This window comes from Rhinolophus sinicus, linkage group LG13, assembly GCF_036562045.2.
Source record: "Rhinolophus sinicus isolate RSC01 linkage group LG13, ASM3656204v1, whole genome shotgun sequence".
Lineage (NCBI taxonomy): Eukaryota > Metazoa > Chordata > Mammalia > Chiroptera > Rhinolophidae > Rhinolophus > Rhinolophus sinicus.
The window spans coordinates 36,466,271-36,493,436 of NC_133762.1; the positions used below are offsets into that span (position 1 = coordinate 36,466,271).

The 27,166-nt window shown below is 43.2% G+C and overlaps 1 protein-coding gene across 1 annotated transcript; it reads left to right on the forward strand.

Annotated features, from left to right (window-relative positions):
* The first annotated feature begins 352 nt into the window (after positions 1 to 352).
* EDEM2 (ER degradation enhancing alpha-mannosidase like protein 2) lies at positions 353 to 25,688 on the forward strand. The gene is made up of 11 exons (XM_019733457.2): positions 353 to 553; positions 787 to 897; positions 2,732 to 2,771; positions 6,006 to 6,111; positions 10,308 to 10,433; positions 12,863 to 13,074; positions 15,297 to 15,438; positions 16,713 to 16,837; positions 20,020 to 20,164; positions 22,994 to 23,115; positions 25,123 to 25,688. The coding sequence occupies exons 1-11, from the start codon at positions 447 to 449 to the stop codon at positions 25,618 to 25,620; spliced, it is 1,734 nt and encodes a 577-aa protein (XP_019589016.1). The 5' UTR covers positions 353 to 446; the 3' UTR covers positions 25,621 to 25,688.
* The last annotated feature ends 1,478 nt before the right edge of the window (positions 25,689 to 27,166 follow it).

Below are 27,166 nucleotides of genomic sequence, written 5' to 3' on the forward strand. Positions count from 1 at the left end.
CTTCATGCTTAATAGGATGGTTTAAAACAATGATAATGTATTTAAAGTGCTCCATACAGTCTTTTTTATAATTTCCTTTTTTAGAAATTCTTTTGTTTTTCGTTTTTCTTCTTTTATTGTTTTTCTTTTTTTCATTTGTTTCTCCATACAGTACACAATAAGTGCTCAACACACGCTGTTACTAAAACATTTCTTAGTTATAGTAACTGTAATAGCCACTGTCTTTAAGACACGTGGAACTCCGCTTCAGACTGTGTCTCGAGATGCTCTTGGCCTGGGTTCCGCCACCAATTGCATTCTTAGGCTTGTAGTCCGGAAGTGAGGGACTAATTCATCAGCGCGCAGGCGCAGTGGCGCGGATTCCCGGAAGAACCCCAGAGCCTCCCAGGATGAGCGGGTGGCGGTGGCAGCTGCTGCGGCGGCAGTGCTGACAGGACACGAACTCTATGCCTTTCCGGCTGCTGGTCCCGCTCGGCCTCCTGTGCTCGCTGCTGCCCTTGCACCAGGGTGCGCCGGGACCCGATGGCACCGGCCCCGACCCCGCCTACTACAGGTGAAGGGGGTCAGGCTCTCTGCCCTTCCATAGTGGGGAATGAAAAACGCAGACCCGACGCGGTCCCTTCCCTTTCTCTGCACCCTGGGACCCCCACCCTCACTAGCTCGGACTCCGCCCCTGGGCTCCCTGCAGAATCGGGGTGATTCCCATTTTCCACCCTATGTATAGTGCTTCCCCCTGCCTGGTTTCGTTTTCTGGCCCCCTGCCTTATTTCTCGTACCCCGCACCAGGGAGCGAGTCAAGGCCATGTTCTACCACGCCTACGACAGCTACCTGGAGAATGCATTTCCCTACGACGAGCTGCGACCTCTTACCTGTGACGGGCACGACACCTGGGGCAGGTAGTGTGAGCGGAGGAGCAAGGGGGCGGCTGGGGTCTAGCAGTCCGGTCCTAGGCGGGTGGGACTGCGGGGGCTGGTGGCTGCACGGTCTCCTCACCGGTTCCGGAAAAGCTCCTAGCTGTGGTGCGGCCGTGTTCCCCTCAATTCAGGCCAGTACCACCCGGATCCACCCAGCCTCCTGGAAAAAGCCCTGGGTTTGCCGGGTGGACTCCACCCACAGGAGTAACGGGCACCACCTGTGGGGACTGGGGCACATCTCTGGAGCTGTAGGATATGGTGGGAAGCCTCCCAGAAGTCAGACGATCCAACCCCTTCATTTTATAAGTGGGCAAACAAGCTCAGGAAGGGATGTACCTTTCCCAAATATAAAACTTGAGAGCCTTTGTTGTTAGTGTAACGGAAACACATTTGCTTACTATCCTCACATCACTGACCCTTTCTTGAGAGCTCAGCCCAAAATGTCACCTCAGCATCAGCTCCCATAACTACCCACCCCCTACAGGTCACTCAGACAAATCTCTCCTGTTTTTCTTAGCACTTCTCTGATACTGTCATTTCCACTGATCTGCTAGTTTGTCTTTCTCACTTCCACTAGAATAAAAATCTGTGAGAGATGCAATTCTCTGTCTTGTTCTTTGCTGTGTGAGTGAACAATCATTGCATTTAATTGAAGCTGACATTGAACACTGCTAAGCATTTTACTGGTGTCATCTCGTTGAATTCTCTTAACACCTGTAGGAGGTAAGCGCTGTTATCCATTTTACATGAGTATGCTAAGGACTGGAGAAGTGAAGTCAACTCAACAACATTTGTGCTGATTTTCGTTGAAAAAAGTAATGCAAGCAACTGGCAAATTCAAGCAGTACAAAATCAGATGAATAAATATCTCCCATACCATAGAACTCGAATCACTCTTAACTTTCTTGTGTAGCCTTCCAGAAATATTTCAGGTTTTACCGTCATATAGGTATCCTTGTAAATAACTTTACATATAAAATAATAACTTACATATAAAATAATACACCCATTTTAAGTTGTATAGTAACAGTCAAGATACAGAAACCCTAAAACGTTCCCTTGTGTCCCTTTATGACGCCACCACCCTCCACCACCACTGGCCCAAACAACAGCTAATCTGCCTTCTGTGTATATGTCTCTTTTTGAAAATGCAGATAGAAAAATATTACGCTGCCTATGCTGTACCTTGTCTTTTTCATTTAACAATATAATTTGAGTGTCTTAACGTTGGTCAGTTGAACTCTTGATAACAATCTTTTTAACAACCTCATAGTTTTGCCTTGTTTGACTGTATTACGGTTTAATCACCTTTCAACTGTACATTTGGGTTATTTATAGCTTTTTGCTGTTCTGAACAATACTGCCATCAGCATTCTTGAGCATACGAAAGTCGGACAATTAAGTTCACGAACTTTCCACTGTGCACTTACACAGTAGAAAGTTCTCGAACTTAGTTGTCCAACCTTGTACAGTTCTGTGCTCTGTGAGATAAGTTCCTAGGTGTTGAAAAAGCCTGTACTCTTAGCTACAATCTCATACTGCCTCCCTATGGCAGAGAAGAATGCCACAGAATATAGGAGATGTGTTTAACTGAAGCTCAAGCTACATCAGTCCACTATCTCAGGTGCATTAAATGGGTTGCATCAGAGGTTCCTGGTGATTTTCACTGTGGCTTCTGTGTTGTGGCTGGAAGCAGGATGGCCAGAGGCATTGCTGCACGTCACTTATTAGTTTTTGGGGTATCTGATCTGGGGCAGCCTTAATATCTGGTGTTTGATTTTCTTATTAAGCAGCTGGGATTTCTGTCCTTTTACAGTTTTTCTCTGACTCTAATTGATGCTCTGGACACCTTGCTGGTAAGTGTCTCACCTATTCCTTTTTTCCTCCACCATTGCATAACCAACACCATTCTTTCAGCCTCTTGACTGGGGGTGAAAAATGAATTATCCTCCTAGACCTTTTATTTTCATCTCATGATTCGGAACCGTCAGGGTCTGGTTGCCCAGCTAGATAGAGGAAAACAATGAATTCCAAAAGGATTCAGGTTCATTTATTCAGCAAATGAGTTTATAGAGGACCTGTTACGAACTCATAACTGTAATATGCCTGTAGAACTCTGGTTAGTGGGGGATACAGAGACTGTGATACCCTCCTTGTTTGCAGAGGCTTACATTCTAGTGGACATGTTCAGCGATAAAAATAATAGCAGTAACTAGTTAGTGTGTTGTGTGTAGGGCTTGTGCTAAGCACTTTACGTGTAGTATCTTGTTTAATCCTTCCCACAAGGAGGTAAGTACCTTTACTCCTTTTACAGCTAACAAGCCTGATGCTTAGAAAGGTACAATGGCCAAGGTACATAGCTATGAAATGACAGAGCTAGGACTTGAACTCAATTCTGTATGACTCCAGGCTTTAACTGTCATCCTTAAAGAGGCCACACGGGAGGATTTAACCACTTTCCCCTATTTCACTATTTCTGGTTCTCTGTCAACCCTTCTCATTTTTATATATTAGTAGTATTTACGTGATGATCATCTTGTAGATAATAATATAGCTATTTAGCTGTAATTTAGCTTTTTATTTCTTAATGGTAATTTCTAAGTACTTGTCCATTCATCAAATATTTATTGAGGGCCAACTGTATGCCAAGCACAGTGCTAAGCTCTGGAGTTATACTAGTGAGTTTAAACAGACACAGTCCCTGCTTTCCCGGAGTTTATGATTTTAGTGAGGGAGCAAAGAATAATGTGTAATTACAAATTGAGCTGAGTGCTCTGTAGGAAAGGTAGATGGTTATTTGAGTGGTTATAACTAAAGGAACCTGACCTAGACCGAGAAGGTCATGGAGAACTTCCCGACAGTAGTGAAATGGGACTTAAGTTGGGATCTGAAGGAGAAGCAAGTGTTGACTAGGGAAGTGGGGGAGGAAAATGTATTCCGGGCAGAGGGAACAGCCTGTGCAAAGGCCTTATGATGAGAGAGCATGGCAAATGCAGTGACTGAAGGGAAGGCCAGTGTGTCTGGGATGTAGAGAAGGAAAGGGAGGAAGCAAAGTCAGGCAGTGGGGGGTAAGGGAGGGTGGGGGGGTACATAGGGACCAGATGATATTCACCATGTTAAGAATTCTGATCTTTAATTTGAGGGCAATGGAAAGCCACTGAAATAGCTTAAGTAGAGAGCAGGAAATGATGAAACTTCTGTTTCCAGACGATCACTAGCTTCAATATGGAGAAAGAGTCATGGAATCATTCAACAAACATTTCTAGAGTAATTGCTTCATGGTCTGTGTGGGGCCCTGGGAGGATGCAGGAATGAGTGAGGCTCCTGCCCAGGCAAAGATTCTCTTAAAGCAAAAAGGAACAGATGCCCTAAGAGTTGTGTGGATAAGGTTACTGGATTCTTTTAAAGGAAAAAGAGGTTAATTGCAGCTGGAGGAATCAAAGGCTTCCTAGAACAGAAACTACAGGTCTTAAGTTGAATAAGTAAGGGCCACACCAGTGTCGGATCCCAGACTCTTAATCCGGCATCTTCAGTGCCTTCAAAGATAGGTTGGATTTGGAAATATGAAGACATAGATGGGCATGATTTCTGGCAGAGGGTATAGCACATCTGAAGGCAAAAAATCGGGGAATAGTGGGTACAGTTTTCCTGCATGGATGAGGATAGGTTAGATGAACAGTGAAACGTGGTCAGAAATGTAGGTTGGATCCAAGTCATAGAGGGCCTTGAATACCTAGATAATCAGGATTGTTTTGGTTTCAATGGACAGAGACCCGATAAAAGGAAATTTACAGAGTCAGATAACTAAAAAGTCCAGGTAAAGACTGGACCTCAGACCCAGCTGGATCCAGAGATAGAAACAATGTCTTCAGGAATATCTTTCTCGTCTTATCTTTGCCTTCTTTACCAGCTGTGTTCTCAGGCCCTCCTTATGCTGGCAGGGAAGCCAACAGTAGCACCACACTTACCTCCCACTCATTTACTTTTAGTAGCCTGTGTGTTAATTCCAGGAAGAATCAACCCTTTTGCGTTAATTCCAGGAACTGGGTCTCACTGATCTGGTTTATGTCACATGTCTATACTGTATCACTTGGCCAAGATACAGTATAGTGTCTGGTTCAGGTCAAGTGCCAATTCGTGCAGCGGAGGGGATGGAAGCAGTCTCTCAAACTACAAGAATGACTGGAAGAAGGGTGACCCCTCAAGGGAAAATTGGGGTGCTATTATCAATAAAAGTTACCAAGATTGCATTTGGCTAATGGTTTAACCAAAGAGGGTTTAATTTTCTCAAGTAAAAGAAAGTCTGGAGGTAATTTCTAGCATTGGGTCAGATGCTTAACTGTGTCATCAGAGACCCAGGCTCTTTGTATCTTTCCATTGTACTGTCGTTAGTGTATTGGCTTTCCTTCTCATGCTTAGTACCTCAGCGTCTAAGATGGCTGTCACAGCTGCAGAAATCGAGTCCGCTTTCAAAACAGAAAGACAGAGGAAGAGTAAAAACCATGCCAGCTGTGTCTGTCCCTTTTTATTAGGAAAACAGAAGCTTTCCTAGCAGTGCCCCAATAGACTTCTCAAGGCTCAGAATTGGTGGGGTACCACAATCACCTCTGGCAGCAAAGGAGGCTGAGAAAATAAGTATCTGGATTTCCAGCCTCTTTATGGTAGAAAACTACAAGGGTGAAGAAGATTGGGGATCAGTGTTGGGCCACCCAACCTGCAATATTTTCCACAAGGATGAATACCGGTGTGACAAGAGAAGGTTAAAAACACTAGATATCCACTGCAAATGGCAAACTAAGATTTCCTTAATATGGTTTAGTCTGTATTGTTTATATACAGTTTTTATATTGTTTAAATGGGTGCTCTTGAATTAGTACCTAAGAATTTACTTAACCAGTCTCTTCATATTGGGTCTCTGAATTCTAGTGTGCAATGTTTTCTTCATCTGTCACTAGTCCTAGAACAGAAACTGCAGGTCTTAAGTTGAATAAGAAAGGGCCACACCAGTGTAGGGTCCCAGATTCTGAATCCAGCCTCTTCAGTGCCTTCAAGCCTGAGAGAGCCTCACTGTCATGTCTCTTTCCTCCCAGATTTTGGGGAATGTCTCAGAATTCCAAAGAGTGGTTGAAGTGCTCCAGGACAACGTGGACTTCGATATTGACGTGAATGCCTCTGTGTTTGAAACCAACATCCGAGGTGAGGGCTGCCTGATAAGGGCCTTTGGAAGAAGAGTATGTGGAGTTTCTGCCTCTGTGTCAATCAAGAGGTGGTAAATAGGATCTTAAGGGCCAATCCTGCCAGCGCACTTGGCCAGTGACTGACAACTCTTCTTCCTTCCTGGAGGGTGGGGCGGGGAGGTCGCAGGATCCCTCATCAGTTTCAGACATGAGCAGGGGACAGAGAAGAAACTGGAAAGAAATATGCTAGGATTATTCAAGTCTTTAACACAGATGTGGTGCTAGGCATACAACCGTGAACAAGAAACATGCAATCCTTGCCTTCTTGGAGCTTATTGTCTAGGAAGTGCTACCCAATAGAACTTTCTGCGATGATGGATATGTTTTCTATCTTTGTTGTCCAGTATGGCAGCCACGAGCCACATGTGGCTATTGCACATTTGAAATGTGTCTGCTGCAACTGAAGAACCGAATCTTTAATTTCATTTAATTTTAATGAATTTAAATTTAAATAGTGACTTGTGATGAATGATGACCGTATTACACAGGGCAAGTGTAGGGTATTCGTTTCCAAACCTGGCTGTCCATCAGAACTACTTGGGACCTTTTAAAAAGTTCACCTGTCTAGGCTCCACTCTAAACTTGATGAATTGGGATCTTTGGGTTGGGTCCTAGAATCAATATTTTTATTGGGTTTCCAGTGACTCTTACGAGGCAAGCACAACCCTTATTTTCTGTGAGCCTCTGGACCACCAGTGGCTTAACACCTCTCACCTCTCGATGGCAGAGTTGTGTTTTTTTCTCTTATTTTGCTCATCTTTATTTTGTATGGTTATTTCGCAATGAAACTTATATTACAAAAATGTGGTAAATACATTTTGTAAAAAAAGAGTAGGGAGCAGAGGGACAGCCTGATATAAAATCCTGGTTTAGGAATGAGACCTGAGTTTGAGGCCATGCTCATTGCTGGGTCACAGCTTCTGAGCCCGATTTGTCATCTGTAAATTAAGGTTGTCCTTATACCTTTGTTTCTGTTGCGACTATAATTATACCAGCTTTCTTTTTGTTGGCATTTGCCCAGTAGATCTTTTTCTACCCTTTTACTTTCAACCTTTCTGTGTTTTTATAATTAGACATATCTTTTGTAAATTACATACTGTATTTTGCTTATTTAAACATTCTGACAATCTTTTAACTGAAATATTTAATCCATTCACATTTACAATAACTACTGATATATCTGCATTCGTTTCTATGGTATTATTTTATGCTATTTGTCTCATCTCTATTTTCTCTTTCTCCTTTTTCTTGCCTCTTTAGACTGATTTTCTTCCTCATTTCACTTTCCTTTTACTAATTTAGAAATTGTGCACAGTGTCTAGCTTTTCAAATAGTTTTCCTAGAAAATTTAACAAACATAACAAAGTCTAAAGTTAATGAAAATCTTTATTCTCCTCCTGAATAATACAAACCTGGTTCGTAGAATACCCTTACCTGTATGCTGTAGTTATGTGTTTCAGTTCTTTGTTTGAAGCCCTCCATACACTATCATTATTCTGTACGGTTGAAATTTTAGATTTACTCCCATATTTACCAATTTTTTGACCATCTTCTTGTGTATGAGACCGTACATCTGTGATCCCTTTCCTTATATCTGAAGTACTTCCTTTAGAATGTCCTTTAGTGCAGGTGTATTCTTGGCAAACTTGCTCAGCTTTTGTTTGTACAAAGATGTCTTTCACTGCGTTTGTTTGGCCTTTGGGGAATAGTTTTGAAGGACATAAGATTCTAGGTTGACAATTACATTCTCTTAGGATATTGAAGAAATTTTTCCATTGTCTTCTGGTTTCATTGTCATTGTTAAGAAGTAATCTATCAATCTAATTGTTATTTCTTTGTAGATAATCGGTTTTATTTATGCTGGCAGCCCCCTTCCTTTAAAAATTTTCAAAACTTCATGAAAGTAGAGAAAAGAGTATAATGAACTAGTTGTACCCATCGCTGAGCCTTAACAATCATTATTACATGGGCTCTGGCTGCTTTTGAGATCTTTTCTTTTTTCCTTCGGTATTCTACAGTTTCACTGTGTTATGTATAAATGTGGATTTCTTTTCATTGTCTTGCTTGGGATTCTTAGATCTGAGAATTGGTGTCGTTCATTAGTTTTAGAAAGTTTGTAACTATTTTCCCTTCAAATATTGTCTCTCCCCCATTTTCTTCCTCTTTTTTTTTTTAGAACTCCAACCCGATATATGAGGTGTGATCAAAAGATACGGTGAATGTTTAAATTTTTTAAAAAAATGTATTACAGTAAAAGACACATTGCCATGAATGCCCTTTAGAATACTCCCCCTCGCTTCAAATGTACTTATCCCATCATTCTTGCCACTTTCTGAAACAGTTTTGGAAGTCTTCTTTTGTGAGTGTCTTTCCTTAATTCTCCATCATGATAACACTCCATGTCACACATTGCTTCTGGTACAGCAATTTCTGTCAAATAAAAACATTGCAGTGTGTCCTCATCCACCTTAGTGACCGGATCTGACACTGTACAACTTAGGGTTCTTCCCCAAAGTCAAAATTACCACGAAAGAAAATCGTTTTGAATGGATTCAGGACATCGAGGCAGCCACGACAGCGCAACTTAAAGATGCGAAGGAGGACTTCCAGAACTGCTTCAGAAAGTGGCAAGAACGACGGGATAGGTGTGTTTGAAGCGAGGGAGAGTATTTTGAGGGGGGTTAATGGCAATGTGTCTTTTACTATAATAAATTTTTAAAATTTAAACATTCGGACTTTTTGATCATACCTCATGTGTTATACCTTTTTACTGTCCTCCAAGTCCCTTCTGTACTTTTTAAACATCATTTTGTCTCTTTATGTTGCATTTTGGATAATTTTTTTGAGTCTCTCTTCAAATCTACCAATTTTTCAGATATATGTTAACTGCTATTAAACCTATGTAATTTTAAATTTCAATTATTATATTTTTAGTTTTTAGAAACGCTGTTTCTTTTATAAACAGGTTTGGTCATTTTTATAATTGCTAGCTACTTACTCATATATTCCAACCTTTTATTTCTTTAAACATATTACACACAATTCTTTAGTATTCTGTGTCTGATAATTCCAATATCTGAAGTATTGGTAAGTCTTGTCCTACTGTCATTTCTGCAGGCCCTTACTCATAATGCTTTGTTTCTTTGTGTGTTTTGTGGTTTATGTGTTTTTAAATATATACTAATTTCCTAGACATTATCTGTAGGATTCTTTGAGGCCTAGGTTCACGACAGGTTCTTCCAGATATGGTTTTTGTTTACTCCTGCCATGTGGCTAGAGGTACTATCCATCAAAAACCAGTTTATGCTAAAGGTTTGAGGTTATCTAGACTACCCAGTTAGTGTGAATTCAGGCTGTAAAACTTAGTGAGTACCAACTTGTAGTTACTAATTCTTAGGTGAGGTTTTTTTTCTTCCCTTCACTTGGCATCAAGAATTGAGGCATAAAGTTTCCTTATTTCACACTAGGCGAGGTGTGTAGGGTTTATTTCTAATTCATCCTTACACAGAGTATATCATTCTTACAGATCCCAACTTTCTGGAGGGATCTTTTTTCCCACTTTGGGTAGGTCCTGTCTCTTTGTCTCTTATTGCCCCGTTGCTAGGAGGAGGAGAAAACAGAAGTTCAAGGTCATTAATTTTTGTTAGTGAGTCATTCCGGACACTTATATAGTCTTTTTTCCAGATACAGAAACTTTGTATTTTTTATAAGTCCTAAATATTATGTAATAAATTGAAATAGATAAATTAATAAAGTGAAGGTAAAAACTACTCTGTTCCCTCCCCACACCCCATGTCTTGTGGGGAATGGGAAATAGAATGACCAAGTGGAATGAGTGTGGGCTTTGGAGTCAGACAGACCTGGCCCTACCACGTACTGGATAATCCAGGGCAAGTCACTTTACCTCTCTGAACCTCCGTATCTTCATCTGAAGAGGGTACAGTAGTACCTAGTACTTGGTAGACAGTAGGAACCAAGAGACCAAGTCTTTGCAAACTTAACACTGTACCAATATGTGGGATTAAGGGACTCTTCTTTCACTAGATGGTTCTAGCCCCTTCCCAGTGAGCCACCAGTGAGAATGTTTAGTTTTATTTGCACAAGGGAAACACTGGTCCTTGGGACTCTGACACTCACTTTTTGTACCAACTGTAGTGGTAGGAGGACTTCTATCTGCTCACCTGCTATCAAAGAAGGCTGGGGTGGAAGTGGAGGCTGGATGGCCCTGTTCTGGACCTCTCCTGAGGATGGCCGAGGAGGCTGCCCGAAAACTCCTCCCAGGTAAGACCCACCCTGAGATGGAGGGATAAGGAAATCCAGTAGGTCCTGCTTCTGCTGGAGACCAGAGTGGCAGTGCTGAATTATTTCCTGGTGTTTCTCAGCCAAGCACTTGGTATTTCTATCACTAGGTGCTCATAGAAATCAGGAGAGTCCTGGACATTTGGAAGGGTTGCTGGGGCCCCAGCCCAGGGTGGATGAGCTGGCCTCATTACCATTTGCAGGTGAGGTGCTCAAGGCCAGCCTGGTGGATGGAACGCTCTTGCCCTTGCTTGAGTGAGCCCTTTGGCCTCCTCCCAGGCCCACACACTGCTGGAGGAAAAGGGTTCCAGAGAAGAGCCTTGGTCTGAGCGTGAGGAATCCCAGCTTCTGCCTGCCAATATCGTGACCAAGCCAGTCTTCCTTTCCTGGGTTCAGTTTCCCCATCTAACAAATGGGAATCAGAGTTCCTACCTCCTGACCACATTGGGTTTTGGAAGGCATAAAATGAGGTCAGAAGGGCAAAAGTGCTGGGAGAACCTCAATCACCACTGAAGCGAGAGGGACTTGTTTTTGTCGCTGTGTGCAGGACTGCAGGCCAAGCCTCAGTGTGTTCATCTGGTGGGGCAGTAACTGCGCTCGGCAGCATCCACTGGACATTGTGTTCTCTTCAGGGTGTGGCGGAGGCTCTGAGGACCCCTCACACCCAAACACGTCACGCTGTGCTTTCCACCAGCTTCTCAGCTTTCATGCAATATGTGCTTGTCATTCTTGGGGAAGACCTAAGGAGAGTGAGCAAGCTGGGTTCAGTCAAGTTTCACTCAGGGCTCAGGGCTCATGGCCTGAGTGTCGCCTTACAAACATCATGTCCTGTATGATTCATCCCTAGAGGAAATTCTGCCTGGTTGCTCCCTTTTTTTTTTTTTTTGTCATTTAAAAAATTTCTATATTAAGAAGTATCTGTATTGAAAAGCGCATGTTAGAACCAGCACTGGTGTATCTACCACGGAGGTAAAAAAATAGGATTTTATCATGCTCCCTCTTTTTTAACATTGCCTGACTTTTCTGAAATATTCCTTTCAGCCCTTCTTGGTTTTGACTGGCATTCTCCTTGCTCGCCACTCGTGCCTGCCAGACAGCAAGGTTCTGTCTACAGCAGAGTCGCTGGACCTTCTATTAGGTGTGTGCAAAAGTAATTGCAGCTTAAAAGGTTAAAAATAAGTGCAAAAACCACAATGCCTTTTGCACCAACCTAATAGTTCTTGGAAGTTTTGATAACTTTGTTCACAGTTTGGTGACACACAGGCTGTTCTGGGTTGTTTGACCTTTTGGGCTGGAGAGGAAATCTCTGCCTCTGGCTGGTTCTCTTCCTTGCCTCTAATCGGAAGGCACTGGGGTGGGGTTGGGCAGAGCATTGGGCTGCAGGGAGGGGTAAAGGGCGTGAGTGCACGGCAGGCACTCCTATCCCAGATCTGTTTGCCTCTGTCTGTGTGACCTGTGAGTCACTTCGTTACAAGCATGACTTTTCCTACCTGTAAATTGAGGGTTGGACCACATTAGCAGTTTAGTGGTTTCTGTCCTTTTTTTTCCCCCCAAATAATTTAGTCCCTAAACTCTTTACTTAAAGCTGGGATCGCCAACTGTCTCCTCGGGGCCGGTTTGGGCCTGCCGGAATGGTGTTTAACGAAGTATATTAGGGGAATTGGATGAATGTGGTCAAAAGACTCCAACTTCCAGTTATAAGTATTAGGGATGTAATATACAACATGATGACAATAGTTAACAGTGCTGTATGATATATTTGAAAGTTGCTCAGAGAATCGATGCTAAAAGTTCTCATCACAAGAAAAAAAAACTTTCTTTTTTCTTTTTGTATCTATACGAAATGATGGATGCTAGCTTATTGTGGTAATCATGTTACAATATATGTTAAATCAAGTCACCATGCTGTATCCCTTAAAATTACACAGTGTGTCAATTATATCTCAGTAAAACTGAAAGAAAAAATTAAAAAGCATATGAATGGCTTCTAATGAGGCATGCGCTTCAGTGTGCCACAAGGCCACCACTCTCTGTGGCCTCAACCCTGCCTGCTTCCCTCTCAGTTGCCTGCCTGGCTGCTGAAGGCACAGTGTAACCGAAATAAGAGTAGAGCTGCTCTCGCGAAAGTGAGCATGTGTGGAGTGGGACCACCTGGAGCACAGGCCACCACTTTCCTCCTCATCGCAGGCCACAGCCCGAGGGTCATGTGGAGTAGTGTTTGACAACATCTGGCTTAGGTGGCTACTGCGGGCCCTCCAGTTGTGATGTTTTTCTTTCGCTGGTTCAGTCTCTAGCAGATCACCTAGGAGATAGAGAGGGGAGTGCTGGCCAAGGCCTCAGGCTTTGGGCCTGTATCCAACCCTTCCCACCTCCCTGCTGCTGTCTGGGGTAATAGTTTTGCACTTGTTCAGCCTTTCAGACCCCCACCGGAATGCCATATGGAACAGTGAACCTGCTTCATGGTGTGAACCCGGGAGAAACCCCTGTCACCTGTACGGCAGGGATCGGGACCTTCATTGTGGAATTCGCCACCCTGAGCAGCCTCACCGGGGACCCCGTGTTTGAAGACGTGGCCAGAGTGGCCCTGATGCGCCTCTGGGAGAGCCGGTCAGATATTGGGCTGGTAGGTCAGCTGTTCCCTTCCTGTATGAGTTCAGTCTACTACTTTGGCCCCTGCTTACGAGGCTCGGGGCTCTGAGCAACAAGTGGCAGTCCAGCCAAGGGAAACTGAGGGTGACCTCAGGAATGGCCCAGGACTTACGCTCATGACACCAAAAATAGACCAAGCCTCCAATTCACGTTTTGGCACAGAGGGGAAGAGAGCATGAGAGCACATCCTCTGGCAGGGAAAAGGGGCTCTGGTATGCTTTGACTCCTTGACCTTCTCGGATTTCTAGGGAATAGGTCCTGTGCTTCACGTCCCTGACTCATTCGGTGACCTTGGATCATCAGCTCGTCCGGCCCTCATTTTCATTATCTATTTTTGTTTGTAAAACTGTGATTCTTAGAACACCAGTTCTGAGAGATGTTGAATTGCATGAAAAAAATGATTCCTGGTCAATTAAGTTTAGGGAATACTACGTATAGTATCTTTTTTGTTTTTTGTTCAGTTATAGCAAACATGAATAAGTTAAAAGTTATGACATCCTATGATAAATAAATCTATTCAACTTGCTTAACTCAACATTTCCCAAACTTATCTGACCCCAGAGCTTCCCTTTCCTGTCTAATACCTATTAACCCTTGGAAATTTAACACATTTTGTGGGCCAGATGATCTCTAAAGTAGATGTCAGCTCCTAAACTGGGAGATCAGTGAAACTTACGGTGATTGAGCCAAAGCTGTCCAGGAAATAGCACTAGATTTAGTCAGAATTAGATTTGAGCCCAGGCCTTGCTACATTGAAACTGTGTGTCCCTGGGCAAGTCACTCAACCTCTGCTCCTCAGTGATGTCAGCAGTAATGCTGAGGTATTAATACCTCCTTTGATGAGTCATTATGACTTAGAAAGACTGTGTTGTCTGAAAGTGATTCAGGTGGAGGCACATTTTATACAAAGTCTGATTCTAAATCAGCTTGAAAAGTGACACTCGTGTGAGGAATCCTTAAAAATCCCTTAAGAGGTGCCCATCTGGAGACCTGTGGTAACTCCGGTAGTCAGGGCGACCCAGGCGTTTTTTTCCGCCAGCACTTGAACCACTGGGGACTCTGTGGGTACCCTGCCCATATCCTCTCAAGCCTCACCACTTCTGTGTACACGGGCCTGTCTTCTGACCGCCATCACCCGTTGGCTCTGCTTGTGGGTCTTTTCTGGGGCCTAGATCCTGCTCTGCTTGCCCTCAGTGGGAAGTCCCAGGACTTAATGCTACCCTGGAGGGGTTCTGTCAGTGACTGACGGTGATGGGAGTTCCTGGATAATTAAGCTAGTTCCCCACCCTTTGGGTGAAACGATGGGGAGGCTTGTGCTGGGTACTGACTCCCAGAGCTGCCCCTTGGTACTGAGCTCTAGTTCCCACGGTGTAAGTTGCCTGATGGGCTGCCTCCCTTCCCTGCCTCTCTTTCCCCCTCTTCTACTGGTGTTTCCAGGGACTCACCTTCCAAATCAACTACTTGCAGTCTTCCTTGCTGAGGGTCTGCTCCTGAGGGAACCCAAACTAACACAGAACAGTTAGCTGTTTCACTGATTGAGTCCCAGGTGAAGTTCGCAGCTTTTAGCAGGTTCTAGTTATATGGACAACATAGCTCTTCACTTAAGTGTTTTAACATTTATTTTTTAATTTTTTAAATTATTTTTAAAGTCATGTGGTTCACAAGTCAAAGGATACAAAAAAAGTACCCAGTGACATCTGTGCCGTGTCCTCTGACCCCGTCCCCAGCTACCCAGTTCTTCTCCTCACAGGCAACCACTCCATCAGTTTCCTGGGTGTCCTTCCTGAGTTGATTTATGGAAGTATGTAAAGTATATCTCCTGTCTTTAGACACTGAAATCACACGCAGAGCTCTGAGAAAGACAACTGAGGCAGATTGTGGGAATAGCAAGTGCTCATCTCTCAGCTCACACTCACTAGATGGGCATAAACGCTCCAATCGTTGCTCTTTTTCATTTTTTGCCCAGTATGTAGATTAAGGCCTCATAAATATGCACGACATGCATCTCCACTGTGTAGACATGCAGGAGAGCTGCCCATGATCCAGCCTTGCCCCCCCCATCCTGCACCCCGATAGTCTGCATGTCACCCAGGAAGCACTGGGGCTCCTGCCTTGCATCTCACGAGGCAGTCAGGGGTTTCGGGAGATCCTTGCTTCGTCTTGGTCCCTCTCTTGGATCACCTGTCTCTCTCCCAGGTTGGCAACCACATTGACGTGCTCACTGGCAAGTGGGTGGCCCAGGACGCAGGCATTGGGGCCGGCGTGGATTCCTACTTTGAGTACCTGGTGAAAGGAGCCATCCTGCTTCAGGATAAGAAGCTCATGGCCATGTTCCTAGGTAAAAGGGGCAGGGTAAGGGCTCTTTCCCCATGATTTTCCCTGTTGATGTTTGGTTTATTTATAAATGTTCCATTGCTCCCAAGTGCCTAGAGAGTTCTGAACATTTGAGTTCTGCATTCAAAGCGACCATGGACGTACACTGCCCACTTGATGCCCACTGTACCTCTTGTTGCCTTCTTGCAAGAGCCAATTGAACCATGCTGCATTCTCTGTCTGAGGCCCTGGATTTGTTATTTCCTGGCCATTGCACATGTGTTTCCTTTGCCTGGAATACCATTTTTCCTGTCTCCATGTGCCTAAACTGTATTCACTCTTCAAGGCCCAGCTTAAATGTCACCTTGCCCAAGAAATAGCTTAATCCTTCCTCAGAATTTAGGGCCTTCAGCCTCTCTCTTGCAGTCAGCTGTCGTGCATAGTTACAGCTCTACCAATTGAGTATAGCATCCATGCCTTATCCATCTTTGTATTTCCCACAATGCTTTGCATGAGGTAGGCTGTAGACTAATGCCTGTTGAATAAAAACATTTTACCCTCCCGGCCCTTAGACACTAGTAATAATGATGTTGAGGAATTGTTGGGCACCTAATAATTATTACTATAGCAACCAATCATTTGTTCAGCAACTATGTATTGAGTACCATTGATGTGTCAAGCGCTGTGCCAAGCACTGAACATGGACTATTTTATTTAATCCTTACAACGCTGTTTGAGATTGTCTTCTTTATTTGCACGTACTTCATTCATTCAGATAATATTTATTGTACATATTTATTATGTACTATCTTAGTGCTGGGGATTCTGCAGCAAACAAAACAAAACCCTGACCCTCATGGATTCACAATCTAGGGGGAGGGGTAAATTCAAGCTCCCTCAAGGGTGGGAGCCTTCTTTGTCTTGTTTGCCACCCCTGGGTACCTGGCACCCAGTAGGTGCTCAGCGAATATTGTTGAGTGAATAAATGACTGAAAAATGCTATGAGACATATACATATAACATTATTCTCCCCACCTTACAGAAAATGAGACTGAGGCTTAAGAGGGAAAAACTTGCCCAAGGTCCCAGCTAGCAAGGGGTAAAGCTGGAGCTGGAACTTGAGCCTGGAAGTTTGACTCCAGAACCCGTGTTCTTTCCTTATGCCTCGTTGCATCCTAGTCTCCTTTGAGGCTAGGCCATCATATGCTCTTTCAAAAGTCTAAGTCTGTGCTTCTGTTGCCAAGGCCTGCTTTTGTCTCCCTCATCACTGGTGTGTCCATTATTCCGTCTCTACTGCAGAATATAACAAAGCTATTCGGAATTACACGCGCTTCGATGACTGGTACCTGTGGGTGCAGATGTACAAGGGGACCGTGTCCATGCCCGTCTTCCAGTCCTTGGAGGCCTACTGGCCTGGTCTTCAGGTAGGAATTATCCGAGAGGGTGGTCATTTTCCTCTGGAACTTGCAAAGCAAGCACATTCTGATGGATAAGTCAAATAAGGTAGTTCAGTTGCTTGAGTACTTTTCTTGGAGGATGGGTTGGGATGGAAGAGAGACTTAGAGTGAATCAGAGAGATTTAAGATTCTGCCTCACTGAATTTTTCAAGGGGAGCTTTAAAGGTAGCAGGAACTGAGCTTCCAGCTTGCTATGGAATGTAGTAAACATAAAGTAGAGAGTGTCTTTCTGGGCTGGGCAGTAACAGACATTTCCAACAGCTATTTCTCCACTGGTCGTTTCTGTCAGATCTCCTCATTCTTGACAGAGGCCTGAGAAAAGATGTGAAAGCAGCTGACACTGCTCTGTCTGCATCATTATGTTTTTCTATTACACGGTCTGATAGAGTTACAGCTGGAAGGGATCTTACAGCCCATCTAATCTACCCCCTAGGTGTTCCAAAATATTTTTGTCAACTAGATATTTTCTTTTTAATTTTAAGGAAAGGTAATAACATGTAGATGATGATAAAATTTAAAAGTTCAAAAGGGAACACTGTGAAAAGTAAGTCTTGAGCCCCCACCCTCAGACCCTCTCCCCAATCCAGCCTCTCTGATCAGTTTTCTGTATCTCCTTCCAGAAATCCATATATGTAATATACATATAATATATATATATATATATATATGTATGTATGTATATATATATATATATGGTATATACACACGTATAGGAATATATTATACATATTCTTTTTCACTGAATGTCTATCTTAGAGATCATTCTTTGTTGATACCCATAGATCGGTTTTGCTTTTGACAGCTGCATGTATTCCATTGAGTAGATGTACTGCAATTTATTTAACTAGTCCCCTATTATGTACTTTTAGCCACCCCTCTTATTTTACAGATGGGGAAACGGGTTCAGAGAGAACTTGTTGATAATATTAAATATTGGTCCAACTCTTCTAAGGTCTTCAAATTTTATTTCTTGAGTGCCCCCTAGAAGAATTTTGAAAAACTATAGCACCCCTTGCATATTTTTAACCTTACGTGTTTGAATAGTTGCATACCGTTTCTTTTTCTTCTTGAACTCACATTTCCATTCTACTCCCCCAACAGAATTTTATCCTAATTATCATATTTTATGCTGCAAAAATTTATTGATACCTTATCATATGTCTCTGTAACAAAATTTGAATATATAGTACATAGAAATTAAAAATATTTTAAAATTTCCTGTGTCCATAGTCTCTGACTATTCAATTTGTTTTCTTCTGGAATTAGTTATTAATATATAAATAATTAAAATAACATTAATAGCTTACAATTTTTTGGTAAATCATTATAAAACCTAAAAGCAATTTTATTGAAAATGCATTTCTTAATAAGATTTTGGGCGCTTTCTTATATTTCAGTAGTTTATGATAAGTATTTATGAAAGAATGATTTGTCTGCTAGGCACTTCCCACAGAATCATGACAACATACTGAGGTGTTGTGTCATAGATGAAGAAAGGAAGCTTAGAGGTGTTAAATTTGTGAATTCATTTACTCAACAAACATTTGAATGCCTTCTGTGTTCCAGGCCCTGCTGCCCCCATGAAGTTTATAGAGGGCGAGACACAAGGAAAAACTTAAACAGATAAATACATAAAATCATAAATTATAGTGAAGGAAACAAATAAGAGGCTAAAATAGAGACTATTAGAGGGGGACCTACTTTAGACAAGGAGACCTCTCACATGCAGTGATATTAAAGCTGATACTTTAAGAATTAGGGGTGGGTGATGATGTTCGAGGCCGAGGAAGTATAGTGTGTGAAGGTCCTGAGGCAGGAAAGAGTTGGGTGTTTATCGGAAACAAAGAAAAACAGTATTGCCACAGTCCAGGGAAGGGAAAGATCAGTCGATGGAAAGTCAGCAGTGACCAGATTGTGCAGGTCCTTGAGGGCCCCGGTGAGTTGTGTCAGCTTGGTGCTGAGCCCGTGGGAAGCCTGAGGTCCAGCTGCCTTGGGGAGAGTGGGTGGAGAGGGCAAGGGGACAAGTGTTGGGATGAGCGAGGAGGCCTTTGAGCTTATCCCAGTGTGAGATGCTGATGTCCGGACAAGGTGGTAGCTCTGGAGATAAAGAGAGAAGCGTCTTGATGTTTTGGAGATGGAATTGATAGGAATTGCTGATGGAATGGATGTGGGGGTGGGAGATAAGGGAGGAGTCAGGGATAACTACGAGCTTTCTGGCCGGAGTAACTCAGTAGATGGTGGTGCCATTTACTAAAAAGGAAGAGAGGCGAGAGTAGGGAGACAACTTTGTGGGAAAGTGAGGGAACCCGGAATTTCGTTTCGAAAATGTCAAGTTTGTTCTATCCCTGAGACATCCCATGGAGATGTCAAGAAGATCAGCTGTGAGTTTATATTAATTTAATAGCTACTTAGCAACTGCTAGTAAAATTACAAATGCATGTATCCTCTGATCCAGCGGCCCTAATTCTGGAAATTTATCTTACAGACACACTTTGCATATGTTTGAGGTGACATGTGAAGGACTATTTATTGCAGCATCAATATAGCAAATAGCAAAATATTGGAACCATGCCAACTGGATATTCATAAGGAATTAATTAAATTATGGTCTAAGCAATGGAATACCATGCAATAGGAGGAGGGAGTTCTTTATGTACTAAAATCAAGATATATTGTTAAATGAAGAAAGGGAACTGCAGAACAATATATTTAATAAGCTGTATTTAATGTGGGAGAAATAATACATACACTCATACATATTTGTTTATGCTTACACACTAATACAAAGTGGTTCTCTGCTGGGATAGAGGGTGGGAGTGAGACTTAACGCAACCTTTTTCCTATTCATAGAATTTTGAACCAGATGTCTGACTCACCTGTTTAAAAGGTGTTAGTAGCCAGCATTGACTGAGTACGTCAGGGCTTTGTATACAACCTCTGTCCCTCACAACAGTGTATGAAACATATTATATTCTGCATCTTATAGATGAGGCTCAGAGAAGTTAAGTCTCTGGTTTGAAGCCTCACGGTGAGTAAATGGCCTACTCAGGGTTTGACTGCAGGCCTTTTTGCTTTCTCTTTTCCCGGAGGTTGTATGTGAGTTTTTATGCCTGGTGGCTGCATGCCTGACAGCTATTTCTCTCCTACAGAGCCTCATTGGGGACATTGACAATGCCATGAGGACCTTTCTTAACTACTACACCGTGTGGAAGCAGTTTGGGGGGCTCCCGGAATTCTACAACATTCCTCAGGGATACACAGTGGAGAAGCGAGAGGGCTACCCACTTCGGCCGGGTAAGCAGCATCTCTGGCCATCAGGTTTGGGTCTCTGGACCCTAAGCCCTCATGTCTTTATGAGTTTCCACACCTCAGAAGGGCTCACAAGTCCGTTTTTTTCCATCTAATTCTTCCAGTGGCTCTGGATGGTTTTCCTTTTAGGAATTATGTATCTTCATATTTCCACGTAAGGAAAATGAGACCTGGTGGGTTGAAATGGCTTGCCCAAGGCTGTAAGGGTAGGAGCTAGGACTGGAACCCAGGTCTCCTAGCCAAATCTTATGCTCTTTCAAAGTCGGGCAAGTGAGTGAGATGGAAAACGCCAGGTTGAATTCTTTTGAGTTCCTGCCATCAGGATTTCAGAAGTGTGGGCAAACTTCCTACGTCAATGGGTCAGAAAAATTCTGCTTCTATAGCATGGAGTATTAGTGCTTTGGAATGAACTTTAGGATTGAATCCTCCAGGATGGCCAGTTAGCTCAGTTGGTTAGCATGCGTTACTACTAACACCAAGGTTGCCGGTTCAGTCCCTGTATGGGCCACTTTGAGCTGCGCCCTCTTTAAACAAAAAAAGAAAGAAAAAAGGAGGAATGAATCCATGAATCCTCTGGTCTCATCCATCTCCTCATGTGCAGCTCAGAAATCAAGATAAAGAGAAGGAAGGGACTACACACTAGGTAAATCTTAAGTCCCTTTCATCTCTGATCCTCTGATTCATTGCAGGAAAGTTAAACGTTGTGAGGAGGGGAAGGGAAAGGGGGACAGAGGAAGGAAGCTTCGTCAGCACACACAGTCATCCCTCACCCCAAAATAGTTTACATTACCATTGTCTTAGACTCTTTACACCTTCCCACCTGAATGCCTTTTAGCTGTGAAACAGGCCTTCTAGTGACTTCTGCCCATTCTGCCCCCCTCTACCCCCTTTCCTCCCTCCTCCAAAGCAAGTGATTGTTGTAGGAGTTGTGGAAAGAACAGAATAAGAAGTAAAACAGCCACTGGGAAGAGCAAATTAGTCACTTTTGAGTCTTGAGAGGCTGCTGTTCCTGATGTTTTTCATGTGTTTATTCTCATGGCATTTTTTTTTTTTTTTTAAGAGAAAACTGTCAGAAGGTTATCATTTCCAGGGTTATCAATGGACAAAATGAAGACAGAGTTTGGGACTAAATCTAAGACTCAGGCTTGTGCCTTCTCAGGGTTAGGGGGAACCTGAGAGGTCAAGTGGTTTTAGTTTCTGTGTGGTCACCACTAGTGACAGAGAGCTCACTATTTACAAGGTCACCTTTTCCATTTGCAGGATAGGCTGGTAGGAAGGCATCAGTGGAAAGTAAGGCACCACATCCAGGAATCCAGAAATGCCTTAGTCCAGTCACCCTTCCTACCTCAAAACAACAGCACATGGGAGATAAGATACTGCTCTATAATTAGATTGGCCAGTGCCTTACACTCTGCTGCATGTATTTATTTGATCAGCAGTGTTGACGCACCTAGCCTATTACCTCCCCACCCTTCCAAGTGCAGATATAATTCTCTTCTAGAGAGTTGGCCAGATATACAGGAAATTCAAGCAATTACTAGCACACGTAGGTCCATGTATGAGGAAGGGAAAACAAATGGCTGGCTGTGGGCACACTGATCCGACCACCTGCTAGGAGCAGAAGGGAGGCTTCCCAGCACAGCACTGTCCTTTCTTTCTTTGAACACACACAGTGTGTTCCCCTACCAGTGAACATGTCCCAGTCTGCGTCTTAGAATCTGAGCAATTAGATTAGCAATTGTCTAGAGGCCTTTGGGGTAAAGGGAAGAAGAAGTAGGAGAAAACCAGGGAGAGAGGCAGAGATCTTTTCTCCGCAAAGAAATAGAGTTTTTAGTAATAAATCAAAAGAAAGAAAAGTGCTGATCAAGGCCCAGGAGGAAACAGGGAAGGAATGATCAGGAGGAGAGGTTGGTACAGGGAGGAGAGAAGAGTTCTTTTCTCTCTGAGAAAAGACAGGTGAACAAGTACAGCTGTCTGTTGAGCTGCAGCTTCCACCCACTGGGGCCACCCGAGGAGTCAAATCTTTCCTTTCCATAATAGCTCTTCAGACATTTGAACGCAATAAACACATTCTTCTGGGGTTTCTTTTCTCTAGAATGAATAGTCCCCTCTGGACCGAGTCCTGCTGGCTAACACCCATGTTCAGATGGGGCCCATGTCTGAACATCAAATCCAGATGTGCTGTAGAATAGGGCAAGACTGTTGCCTGTTCTGGGCACAGTGAGCTGGTGGCTATATCTTTGCTAGATTGTAGGTTGGCTCTTGATTATGGTAGCCTTCATGTTTTGTTCCATTCCCCTCTCAAAAGGGCCTTACAAAGTGCCTTTTCTGTGAGTGACAGAAAACAAAACAAAACAAAAAACAGTAGCTTGCTCAAGGTAGACATGTATTTCTCTCTCATGTGTTGGCCTTACCTGGCTCTCTGTGGTGTCTGGGACCCTTAATCCCACACCTGGCTGCTGGGAATGGTTGTTAGTCTTAACAGCCATGTTTCTGGCACAGGTTAGGGATTCTGTTAACTCAGGAAGAAGGAAGAAACAGATACTGGAAGAGAGGCAGCAGCCTTTGCCATCTCCCCTGTCTCAGAGCCTGGCTCTGTTTCTTCTTCGGGGTGAGAGTCTATTTTAATGCTGGTCTCCACTGTGCTTCAGGCTTTGGGTCCATTGGCTCTGAAAACTCAGCATTGAGTAGGTTATCCCATGCTCCTCCCAGTGGGGGCCCTGTAGATAGGCATGGAGGGGAGGAAGGGGTATCTCACTGCCCCGAGTGGGCCCCGAGCCTCCCCTGATCAGCCATTGGCTTTGGACTTTGCAGAACTCATTGAGAGCGCCATGTACCTCTATCGTGCCACGGGGGATCCCACCCTCTTAGAACTCGGAAGAGATGCTGTGGAGTCCATCGAAAAAATCAGCAAGGTGGAGTGTGGATTTGCAACAGTAAGTGTTTCCACAGGCCCGAGGATTGGGAAGTGTCTCCCCCTGTTGCTAAGAGGGGGTGGCCCTTTAAGGGTAGAGTGTTGGGAGTTCCGGAATATTAATGGACTAGACCTTAGAGATGTACATGATGCCTTTATTTTATAGATGAGGAGACTGGGCAACAGAAGCTAAGAGCCTTGCTATAGGTCACAGAGCTCGCAGAGATGAAGCTAGAATTCCCGGGGTCTAGACTCCATGCCCTTGGTGTTCTCCCTTCATCAGAGAGATCCTTTTGCTGTCAGAATAGGCTATTTTGCGAGGGTGAGTTTTGTGAAAAGTTTTGTGATAGGTCTATCAAAGGGATTCTAGAAGGGAAATATAGAGGCCCACAGCCTTATATTCAACCCGGGGGATCCTTAATGAAGCAGCCCTACCAATCTCAATAAATACAGATATTTGCTGAATGTCTTTCATCGGCCAGGAATTGTGCTAGGCTGATGGTTATAGCGATGAAGAAAGACCAAACCCAGAGCTGACATTTTAGTAGGAAAAACAACGAACGTGTATCTGGGAGACAGAAGGAAGGCCAGTGTGGCTGGAGTGGCGTGAGTAAGAAGGAATGTGGGAGGAGGTAAAGTCCCAGAGGTAGGCAGGAGCTAGATCATGTGGGGTTTGTGTAAGCCATGGAGGAGAGTTCGGATTTTGTTCTGCTTGGAATGAGAGACCTTGGTAGGATTTACAGCACAGCAGTGACATACTCTGATTTTATTTTGGATTACTGGTTACTCTGTGGAGAATGGATTGAAAGGGTCAAAAGTGAGAGCCATGTCATATCCTTAGAGGACCCAAGCAGGCAAGATGTAAATAAACAGTCATTACAGGCATTTAAAAACCAGAAAAGAGTCTGGAAGAAAATTCACCAAAAAGCCTACAAAGATTTTTGACTTTTTTTTTTTTTAGGATATGAGATTAAAAACAAACAAAATAACTTTTTTCAAAATTTTGTAATGTGTTTCTATTCTATAAATAGGACATAGATACATACATTTAAAGAAAAGACCTATATGTCTAGGGGAAAAGCAAAGTAATTATATGTTTTAGTTTCTAACATGTTGTATTATGTGAAAAGCCAAAGTGATGAGCCCACTGGGACTTTCTTAGGAATGCTTGACTTATTTCAATGAAAAGGACGCCCTTTGGAGGTCTTCCGAGGGAAGGCCTCCCCCTTGGAGGGAACAGGCATCTGACTCCTTGGCTTCGGTCAGACAGGGAAGAGAATAATAATTCTTGGTACATAAAGTCCATATTTTAGATAGATGTCCATTGGGAACTAGTTTGGTTTAAAAAAATGTATTGCTAGTTCTGAGAAGCTAAAATAAATGTTCATAGCAAGTGAACTGACTTATTTACTCATCCATGACCATGAACTCAGTATGAATTTTTCTTCATGAGACTCCTAATTCGTTGTTTACAATAGCGATAACTTGGGGACCACCTTAATGCTCGAGAGAGGATTAGCTAAGTAAATGATGCTGCATTTTACAGTCATTAAAGGGGATGATTAGCTCTGTTTAGAGTCCCAAAAAAGTAGGGTAAAGAGGACAGGAATTGTTATGTCGGTAGGGAGCTCAGGGAAGACCGATCTGATGAGGCAGCTTTTGAGCAGAGACCTGAAGGAAGTGAGGGAGCAAGCTACGATGATGTCTGAAGGAAGAGTGCTCTGGGCTGAGAGAACGACAAGTGCAAAGATCCTGGGGCAGGAGTTTGCTTGCTGGCTCGTGGTAAGGACTTTGGTTGTTAGTCTACATGAAATGGAGTCCACAGGGGGTTTTCAGTGGAGGAGTGACAGGTAAGACGTGTGCTATAAATATGCTTTAGGGTAAGAATGGAAGCAGGAAGCCCAGTTGGAAGTTATGATAATAACTTGCAAAGGTGCTTAGTGGCAGACCAGGAACTCCTAACGGGGTCCCCCGCCCTTTCTGCAGCACTGGGATGCTCTTCTGACTTGCTTCCCTCTCCCTTGGGCAGATCAAAGATCTGCGAGACCACAAGCTTGACAACCGCATGGAGTCTTTCTTCCTGGCTGAGACTGTGAAATACCTCTACCTTCTGTTTGATCCGACCAACTTCATTCACAACAATGGCTCCACCTTTGATGCGGTGATCACCCCCTATGGAGAGTGCATCCTGGGGGCTGGGGGATACATCTTCAACACAGAAGCGCACCCTATCGACCCCGCCGCCCTGCACTGTTGCCGGAGGCTGAAGGAAGAGCAGTGGGAAGTGGAGGACTTGATGAGGGAATTCTACTCTCTCAAACGGAATAGGTCCAGATTTCAGAAAACTATAAGCTCAGGGCCATGGGAACCCCCAGCAGGGCCAGGAACATTCTCCTCCCCTGAAAATCATGATGGGGCAAGGGAGAAAAAGCCTGCGAAGCAGAGAATCCCACTTCTCAGCTGCCCGAGTCAGCCCTTTACCTCTAAGTTGGCATTGCTGGGACAGGTTTTCCTAGATTCCTCATAACCACTGGTTGATCTTTTTGTTTTGTTTTTGAAACTAAACAATAACAATAAATCTGCTTTTGACTATCATGTTTTTCTGTATTACATGTTGGGTTGTTTCAGGAGATTTCATTCAAAGAAAGAGTTCATGGCTAAAAACAATTGTGAATCTAGTTTATTTTTCTCATACAGAAAGAAATAAGCCTGAAGTCAGCTGGCTCCAAAGACCTCTGGGGTTGATAGCTGAGTCTCCTTTCCAGGTTTCCCTTTTCTGGTATCTTTCGGGAGGGTGTTATAAATGTATTTCTTTGTTGGTTCTTGCCTCAGCCTGTGTTTCTATCCTTTAGTTTGTCTATCCATGTATCTATGTATTTATGTATGTATCATTTATCTACCTATCTATCTATCCATCCTTCCATCCAACAGAAGTTTATTAAGCACCTCTCTGTGCCAGCCCCAGCCCTAGAGTTCAGCGGTGAACAAGGCAGAGTTTTTTCCTCATGGAAACTAAATTCTAGTGGAGAGAAATAAGTTAGTAAACATACAAAATAGCATTGTGATAAGGGCTATGAAGAAAAAGATGCTATGCTAGAAAATCATGAAGAGAGGTAATCTACCTTAGGGTGGTCAGGGAAGGCATCTGAGGAAGTCAGTTTTTAAATCTTTAATTATAGAAATTTTAACAATAAACCAAAGTAGAGACAACAGGATAATAATCCCCACGTACTCATCCCCCAACTTCAACAAACCCAGCTTCAAAGGCAGCCAGTCAGCTCATGGCCAACCTTATTTTACTTATATCTACAGTAGATCATTTAGAAGGAAATCTCAAATATGTTTCAAATAAAAAAGATTTAAAATCATTTCACTGCCCTAAAAATCCTCTGTGCTCCACCTGTTCATCCTTTCCTCCCCACCCCCAACCCTCAGCAAACACTGATCTTTTTACTATCGCCATAGTTTTGCCTTTTTCAGAGTATCATGCGATATGTAGCCTTTTCCAATTGGCTTCTTTCACTTAGTAATATGCATCTAAGGTTCCCCTATGTCTTTTTATGGCTCCATAACTCATTTCTTTTTAATACATTGTCTGGATGTACCAGTGTATTGAACCACTCACCTACTGAAGGATCTCTTGATTGCTTCCAAGTTTTGGCAATTACAAATAAAACTGCTATAAATATCTGTGTGCTGGTTTCTGTGTGGATATAAGTTTTCAACTCTTGTGGGTAAATACCAAGGAGTGTGACTGCTGGATCATATGGTAAGAGTATGTTTAGTTTTGTAGGAAACTGCCAAACTGTCTTCCAAAGTGGCTGGACCATTTTGCATTCCCACCAGCACGGAGAGTTCCTGTTGCTCCACATCCTCGCCAGCATTTGGTGTTGTCAGTGTTTTGGATTTGGGCCATTTTAATAGGTGTGTAATGGTATCTCATTTTACTTTGCATTTCTCTGATGACATATGATGTGGAGCATCTTTTCATATGCCTATTTGCCAACTGTGTGTCATCTTTGGTGAGGTGTCTGTTAAGGTCTTTGGCCCATTTCTTAATTGAGTTGTTTGTT

Coding starts and splice junctions, on each gene's coding strand:
- EDEM2 (XM_019733457.2), top strand. CDS start 447: ATGCCTTTCCGGCTGCTGGTCCCGCTCGGCCTCCTGTGCTCGCTGCTG. Junction 554..786: donor CCCGACCCCGCCTACTACAG/GTGAAGGGGGTC, acceptor ACCCCGCACCAG/GGAGCGAGTCAAGGCCATGT. Junction 898..2,731: donor GGGCACGACACCTGGGGCAG/GTAGTGTGAGCG, acceptor GTCCTTTTACAG/TTTTTCTCTGACTCTAATTG.